At 54.4% G+C, this 8,088-nt stretch overlaps 1 protein-coding gene across 1 annotated transcript; it reads right to left on the bottom strand.

Moving 5' to 3' along the window:
• Nucleotides 1-202: 202 nt before the first annotated feature.
• LOC132472361 (excitatory amino acid transporter 2-like) lies at nucleotides 203-7,136 on the bottom strand. The gene is made up of 3 exons (XM_060071953.1): nucleotides 6,720-7,136; nucleotides 1,337-1,473; nucleotides 203-447 (listed from the first exon to the last, which is right to left on the bottom strand). Exons 2-3 carry the CDS (start codon nucleotides 1,464-1,466, stop codon nucleotides 203-205), a joined length of 375 nt encoding a protein of 124 aa, XP_059927936.1. The 5' UTR covers nucleotides 1,467-1,473; nucleotides 6,720-7,136.
• Nucleotides 7,137-8,088: the final 952 nt, after the last annotated feature.

The raw sequence follows: 8,088 nt of genomic DNA, 5'->3' as shown, positions 1-8,088 counted from the left end.
AATACTTTTGACACCTCTGCAAGGATCTATGATCATAGAACACCAAACAATGGAAGAGCAGATTGTTTCTGCTGTGTGTATAACTCCCCAAGTAACTGAGATCTAAATAAAAAAGAGTTTCCTTATATATTCTGTCACATGTCTTAATAGCAAACAGAGAAATGGGCTCATCGGCAGCAGTCGTCCCTCTCATCGTTTCACTTCATGATAACTGCTGTTCTACCGTCACCATCTCTGTGTGATAGATAAACCAGCCGTTGCCCTGTGGGGGCCCTTCGTTAGACCCTCTCCCACCTGTGACCAGACTGGACACCACCAGCGGCAGGATCAGCATCTTCAGCATCCTCATCAGGATCTCTCCAGGGAACGAGATGATCATGACCACGTCAGGGGGGAGCGGAGCGATGTGACGCAGCAGCATGCCGGAGATGGAGCCCAGAAACACACCTGAGAGAGGGGGGGGATGGGGGGGAGCGAGAGAGTGAGGGGGGGGAGGGGGAGGGGGGGAGCAAAAGAGGGGGGGGAGGGGGAGGGGGGGAGAGAGAGAGAGGGGGGGAGGGGGAGAGAGAGAGAGAGAGAGAGAGTGAGAGACAAAGAGAAAAACACAGGTGTCATGCTTCATTACAGCCGTGGCCTATAGCATGTCAGCACTATTTCTGCGTTAAAGAAATGTTAGAGAAGACAAGGTGGTGTGTTGGTGGGGGGCTGGTGGAGTGTTTTAGTGGTGGTGGTGGTGGTGGTGGTGGTGGTGTTAGTGGTGGTGGTGGTGGTGGTGTTAGAGGCGGTGGTGGTGTTGGTGATGGAGGTGGTGGTGGTGGTGGTGTTAGTGGTGGTGGTGTTAGTGGTGGTGGTGGTGGTGGTGGTGATGGAGGTGGTGCTGGTGGTGGTGGTGGTGGTGTTAGTGGTGGTGGTGGTGGTGGTGATGGAGGTGGTGCTGGTGCTGGTGGTGTTAGTGGTGGTGGTGGTGGTGTTAGTGGCGGTGGTGGTGGTGGTGGTGGTGGTGGTGGTGATGGAGGTGGTGCTGGTGGTGGTGGTGTTAGTGGTGGTGGTGGTGGTGGTGTTAGTGGCGGTGGTGGTGTTGGTGATGGAGGTGGTGGTGGTGGTGGTGTAAGTGGTGGTGGTGATGGAGGTGGTGCTCGTGGTGGTGTTAGTGGTGGTGGTGGTGGTGGTGTTAGTGGCGGTGGTGGTGGTGATGGTGGTGGTGGTGAATGAGGTGGTGGTGAATGAGGTGGTGCTGGTGGTGGTGGTGGTGGTGTTAGTGATGGTGGTGGTGGTGATGGTGGTGATGGTGGTGGTGGTGATGGAGGTGGTGGTGGTGGTGTTGGTGGTGCTTTACCCAGGATGGTCAGCGTCAGCACCATGTTGTTCATGATCTTGTCGCAGCAGCCGCCGCACGCCGACTCCTCGGTCTTCTCCACCGGCTCCAGCTGGCTCTCATGCATCCTCACCTCCACCTGCTTCTGCATGTTGGCACTGGAGAGGAGGAGGAGAGGAGAGGAGGAGAGGAGAGGAGGAGAGGAGGAGAGGGGAGAGAGGAGAGGAGGAGAGGAGAGGAGGAGAGGAGGAGAGGAGGAGGAGAGAGGAGAGGAGGAGGAGAGAGGAGAGGAGGAGAGGAGGAGAGGAGAGGAGGAGAGGAGGAGAGAGGAGAGAGGAGAGAGGAGAGGAGGAGAGGATGAGGAGAGAGGAGAGGAGGAGAGAGGAGAGGAGAGAGGAGGAGAGGGGAGGAGGAGAGGAGGAGGAGAGAGGAGAGAGGAGAGGAGGAGAGGAGGAGAGGAGGAGGAGAGGAGGAGAGGAGGAGGAGAGAGGAGGAGAGGAGGAGGAGGAGAGGAGAGGAGAGAGGAGAGGAGGAGAGGAGGAGGAGAGAGGAGGAGAGGAGGAGAGGAGGAGGAGAGAGGAGAGGAGGAGAGGAGGAGGAGAGAGGAGAGAGGAGAGGAGGAGGAGAGGAGAGGAGGAGAGGAGAGGAGAGGAGGAGGAGAGGAGAGGAGGAGAGGAGGAGAGGAGGAGGAGAGAGGAGAGGAGAGGAGGAGGAGAGGAGGAGATGAGGAGAAGGAGAGGAGGAGGAGGAGGAGTAGAGAGGAAGAGGAGGAGGAGGAGGAGGAGAGGAGGAGGAGAGACGAGGAGGAGGAGAGGAGGAGGAGAGGAGAGGAGGAGGAGAGAGGAGAGGAGGAGAGGAGGAGAGGAGGAGAAGGAGAGGAGGAGGAGGAGAGGAAGAGGAGGAGGAGGAGGAGAGGAGGAGGAGAGACGAGGAGGAGGAGAGGAGTGGAGAGGAGAGGAGGAGGAGGAGGAGGAGAGGAGAGCAGAGGAGAGGAGAGGAGGTGGAGAGGAGGAGGAGGGGAGCGGGAGAGGAGGACGAGGAGGAGCAGAAGAGAGGAGAGGAGAGGAGGAGATGAGGAGGAAGAGGAGAGGAGAGGAGGAGGAAGAGGAGAGGAGGAGAGGAGGAGGAGGAGAGGAGGCGCAGGTGGAGAGGAGGAGAGGAGGAGAGGAGAGGAGGAGAGGAGGAGAGGAGGAGAGGAGGAGGAGAGACAGGGAGGAGGGGAGGAGGAGGAGAGAGAGTGAGGAGAGGAGGAGAGAGCAGTTAGTAGGGAGACGATCCTGCAGGGTTCACTTTACAGTACGGCTTCTGATCCGGTGTGTCGGCCCAGCCTGGTTAATGAATGAGCGTTACTGAACGCAGCAGGGAGGCTGAAGGCGCCTGCTGCGGCCATCTGATGGAGTAGACATTAGCTTCCACTTAAGACACAATGACCTTTCTATAAAAAACAACATCAACTTCTGACTCATCCTGACTATGAAAGTATTGCAGAATGAGCTTTTTAGCTCATATGGGGCCGACCGTAATCTGTCCTGGGACAGGACGGACTGCCACCCCCGTCTCCCCCCTATATCTCCTCTCCGTCTCCCCCCTCGTCTCCCCCCTCGTCTCCCCCCTGTCTTACACCTGTCTCCCCCCCGTGTCCCTCCCCCCCCTCGTCTCCTCCCTATATCTCCTCTCCGTCTCCCCATGTCGCCCCCCTGTCTCCCCCCTATATCTCCTCTCCGTCTCCCCCCTCGTCTCCCCCCGTGTCCCTCCTCCCCCTCCGTCTCCCCCCTCGTCTCCTCCCTATATCTCCTCTCCGTCTCCCCATGTCGCCCCCCTGTCTCCCCCTATATCTCCTCTCCGTCTCCCCCCTCGTCTCCCCCCCGTGTCCCTCCCCCCCCTCCGTCTCCCCCCTCGTCTCCTCCCTATATCTCCTCTCCGTCTCCCCATGTCGCCCCCTGTCTCCCCCTATATCTCCTCTCCGTCTCCCCCCTCGTCTCCCCCCCGTGTCCCTCCCCCCCCTCCGTCTCCCCCCTCGTCTCCTCCCTATATCTCCTCTCCGTCTCCCCATGTCTCCCCCTGTCTCCCCCTGCCCCCCCGGCTGTGTGGACATCAAGCAGCTGTTTGAGGGAATGATCTCGGGTAACCATCGGAAGACACCTACATGTTAAGAAGCCTCCATATATATAGACATAATACATATCTATATTTGTTGATGCTATGTCCGTGGTTATTTGAGTTCATATTTTGGAGGTATCTCTGGCTACACTTTTAATAACCTCATCCATTTCTTAGAATTTCGGATGCAAATCTGAAATATTGAAACAAGTTCTTCCATAATTGTATGGCTGCCTCACCTTATCGAAGACGGACAGCAACTGTAGGGTACATTTAAGAGTGAAATGTGTGGTCAGATATAATTGAGCTCCAATTACGTTTCCTGTTCTCTGATTCATTTAGGTCAAATATGAAATGAGAAGCCCTTTATGCAGACGTGTTCTGGGGCTCCACCGTCGATGCAAACATCCTTCATTTGGGAAACATAGTTGGGTTAAGGACACCTCATTGTGTGGTTCAACCAAATTAGCTACAATACAAATAAACTAAATGACAATGGGACAAAAAGGAATAATTATCCATATATTATATTATATCTATATGTTGCTGCACCTGATGGCAGAACCTGGGCTTTACAGCGCCTTGCATGTTGATGGAACGATAGATGATGGCCTCCCATCTTGCATTCGATGTCTATCCCAAAGCGAGTCATTTAAAAGAGAATGCATGCGGTCTGAGAGACTGAAGTTGGTCAAAAGGAGAATAAGGAGAACAATAGAAGAGAGAGCCTGGAACAGAGCCGAGAAGGACACGTCGCCAGACATGACTTAATCAATCTTTGAAGCATTTATTTGAAAGTGTTCACTGGAGGGTTGGAGGGGAAAGAATGAAGCATAAACGGGTTGACGAAGGGATTCAGAGTGGGGCGAGTGTGAGGACTGATGAACAGCAAACCCCCGCATGGCTCCAAGACGCCCAGCGCTGCACCCCCCCCGGGTTAATGTCTGTGGGGCCACGGGGGCCCCCCCCCCGGGTTAATGTCTGTGGGGCCACGGGGGCCCCCCCCCCCCGGGTTAATGTCTGTGGGGCCACGGGGGCCCCCCCCCCCCCCCGGGTTAATGTCTGTGGGGCCACGGGGCCCCCCCCCCCCCGGGTTAATGTCTGTGGGGCCACGGGGGCCCCCCCCCCGGGTTAATGTCTGTTGGGCCACGGGGACCCCACCCTGGGTTAATGTCTGTGGGGCCTCTGGGACCCCACCCCGGGTTAATGTCTGTGGGGCCACGGGGACCCCACCCCGGGTTAATGTCTGGGGGGCCTCGGGGGCCCCCACCCCGGGTTAATGTCTGGGGGGCCTCGGGGGCCCCCACCCCGGGTTAATGTCTGGGGGGCCTCGGGGACCCCACCCCGGGGGCCCCCACCCCGGGTTAATGTCGGTGGGGCCTCGGGGGCCCCCACCCCGGGTTAATGTCTGTGGGGCCTCAGGGGCCCCCACCCCGGGTTAATGTCTGTGGGGCCACGGGGGCCCCCACCCCGGGTTAATGTCTGGGGGGCCTCGGGGACCCCCACCCCGGGTTAATGTCTGTGGGGCCTCGGGGGCCCCCACCCCGGGTTAATGTCTGTGGGGCCTCGGGGGCCCCCACCCTGGGGACCCCACCCCGGGTTAATGTCTGTGGGGCCTCGGGGGCCCCCACCCCGGGTTCATGTCTGTGGGGCCTCAGGGGCCCCCACCCCGGGTTAATGTCTGGGGGGCCTCGGGGACCCCCACCCCGGGTTAATGTCTGTGGGGCCACGGGGGCCCCCCCCCCCCCTCGGGGAGCTTCAGGCCGAGCTCAGCACAATAAAGGCCTCACGTGAGATGGGGTGTTCATAGAAGATGGTGATTATATTATAATTAACAACTTCCACATTAGCATTTTTACAATCCAAAGAACCTTTTGAAAAGTAAAATACATCTGCAAGATTGTCCATCCTCAAATGATATGATCTGATTATGTTTCAACGCTCTTCCTGGGAGAAGCTGACCGCTTTACCCCTGAGGTCTCGTTGTTTGTTGTGGTCTCACTGAGAGGCTGTAGCTCAGAGCCCCCCCCCCCCCCCCCCCTTCAGATCCCTGCAGCAGCGCGGTGCCGTGCCATGACGTAACTCTAATACACCTGAACCCTCGGAGCCCTCGCTGGTCACCGGATCAACGGTCAGCCGTCAGGAGCTCTGCTCCCTGCCGCTCTACACCTGGCTTAAGGCTGAACACATGCACCTCGGCTCAATGGACTCCTCCACAGTTATACACAGATCTACACCGCAATACTATATGCATTCATATATATATATATATATATATATATATATATATATATATATATATAGAGAGAGAGAGAGAGAGAGAGAGAGAGAGAGAGAGAGAGAGAGAGAGAGAGAGAGAGAGAGAGAGAGAGAGACCATTCAAGGTTTTTATAAAGAGGACAATTATAGTTTGTTTGTTGCCATTTTTAAGTGGTAATGAGAGGCTACGTCCCATGACAGCGGAGAACAAATTGACCACAAAACGGCCAAAGCTTTTTTAGGAGCTACTAAATATTCCACAGGCGGACAGGGCAGCCTCCACATACACACAGCCTGAGCTCTAATGAGAGTAAGCCCTCTAAAGAGGATCCAATTAGCCCAGAACACAGCTGATTGAGTTGCGTAACGGCGAGAGGGGCGGCACACGAAGAGTCAAGCCATCAAACGAACCAGCTGGCCCCGCCCCTCAGATTACAGCGGGATCAGACCGCAGGGGTCACTGCCGCCACCAAGACGCCACCAAAATATTGACAACCCCGCCCGCATAATCATTACCCCCGCACACACACACACACACACACACACACACACACACACACACACACACACACACACACACACACACACACACACACACACACACACACACACACACACACATATATACAATGTAGTGATCCCTTTCCTCTGCAACAAATGAAATTATCTGCCTGATAATTATCGACCATTTAGAGTACCCCCCCTCCCGCGCTGGCTCAGTAATCATCAGAAGCTCTCTCTCTGTGGGCCGGGGTTAGCCAAGCCGAGAGCACGGAGTAAGCGTACTCCTTCTTCCTGAATAATGACCACTTATCAAGAGTGAGGGGAAGTCAAATAGGATTCAAGTTTGAAAAACACAAGACAAATTCGCCAAAACATTTCTTTGTGTGCAAATGCATCAATGTCATAATATTCTTATTTATAGCAGGGTAGAATAACAGGTCTGGCTGAAAGTCAAGGAGTGTTTCCGATAATGCACTCTATACTGAACAACAACAACAACAACAACAACAACAGAGACAGAGGCACTTGCAGCATTGCTTACCCAGAGTTGTCTGTTGTTGCTTGGAATTGAAAAAAAGGGGATTTGCGAGTGACTACAAAGCCATGAGAATCCCTGAAGAAACAAACCAAATCATGTCTGATCCATTGGTAAATCCAGTCCGAATATCACCTTCAAGTGCGCTCCTCTCTCTAAGCCCTTCAGTTGGGTTCCTTCAACTTGTGAAACAAAAGGCCGCCAAATGCCCGCAGACGTGCAGCGCCGTATCCAGCGATGCTCTGAGTGGAGGACTCTGAGCGGCCTGGACGTCTGCTCTCCTAACCGGCGGTGAAGAGGTGAACTGGCTCACCCGCCTGTCTGCTGGAGTCTTCCAGGGAGGAAGGTGGAGCCAACCGCCCATCAACAAAGCTTAGTCCGAGGAAGTAAGTGAAAATCCTCGCTGGGCATTTTCCTCCTTCCTCGTCTAATCCTTCCAAAAAGAAGATAGATGCGTATCTCGAGACTGAGAAGGTCCCACACGACGAAACCTGGACTTCCAAAGGATGGAGTGTTGCATGGACCAAAACACACATATTAGAAAATAACTAATTATACGCGGATGACAATGTGCAAATCAACCTCGGAACCTTGGTTCCATCTATCAGATAACGAAAGGCCTTTGCTGCCCAGAACTCCAGTTATTCCAAAAGTGCTACCAGTGTCACTGGTAGCTTTGCCAGTGTCACACTGGCAAAGCTACCAGTGTCACTGGTAGCTTTGCCATTGACACTGGTAGCTTTGCCAGTGTCACAATGGCAAAACCAAACGCAACAGTTTCATACCAGCGCAATGCTCCCTCTGTTGAATCGTGGATATTGTGAAAACTAGATCTCATGCATACATTAATACTCCTGTTTATTAATTTTAGGCCTTCTTTGTATTCACTTATGCAATGTGCAGCAGCATCGTCTATAAAACACAAACTAAGTGCTTTCATCTGGTGAGTAGTTACTGAATTGATAATGAGCAGGTCGGGCTGGAGCCCTCCCCCTCCTGAGAGCTGCAGACTGGAGAGCTTGTTGTAGAAGGCAAACCCTAACCCTAACCCTTACCCTAACCCTAACCCTAACCCCCTCCTGAGAGCTGCAGACCGGAGAGCTTGTTGTAAAAGGCAAACCCTAACCCTAACCCTTACCCTAACCCTAACACTAACCCTAACCCCCTCCTGAGACCTGCAGACCGGAGAGCTTGTTGTAGAAGGCAAAGGACGGCCTGCTACAGTGCCCGGATAAGAAATGATGCAGTAATAATAACTCAAGGCTATTTCTCAAAGTAAGGGCTGAATTCAAGGAGAGCCTTTATCAAATGTGCATCTTCCAGACAAAATAGGAAGGAACGCACTGATAAAGGACGCATCATTCGACATGTTACC

The sequence above is a fragment of the Gadus macrocephalus genome, chromosome 14, assembly GCF_031168955.1.
Source record: "Gadus macrocephalus chromosome 14, ASM3116895v1".
NCBI classification, from domain to species: domain Eukaryota; kingdom Metazoa; phylum Chordata; class Actinopteri; order Gadiformes; family Gadidae; genus Gadus; species Gadus macrocephalus.
Note: the sequence above shows the minus strand (reverse complement) of the source record. Positions and strands in the feature narration are given on the sequence as shown.

Coding starts and splice junctions, on each gene's coding strand:
- LOC132472361 (XM_060071953.1), bottom strand. CDS start 1,466: ATGCAGAAGCAGGTGGAGGTGAGGATGCATGAGAGCCAGCTGGAGCCG. Junction 448..1,336: donor GCTGACGCTGACCATCCTGG/GTAAAGCACCAC, acceptor CCCCTCTCTCAG/GTGTGTTTCTGGGCTCCATC.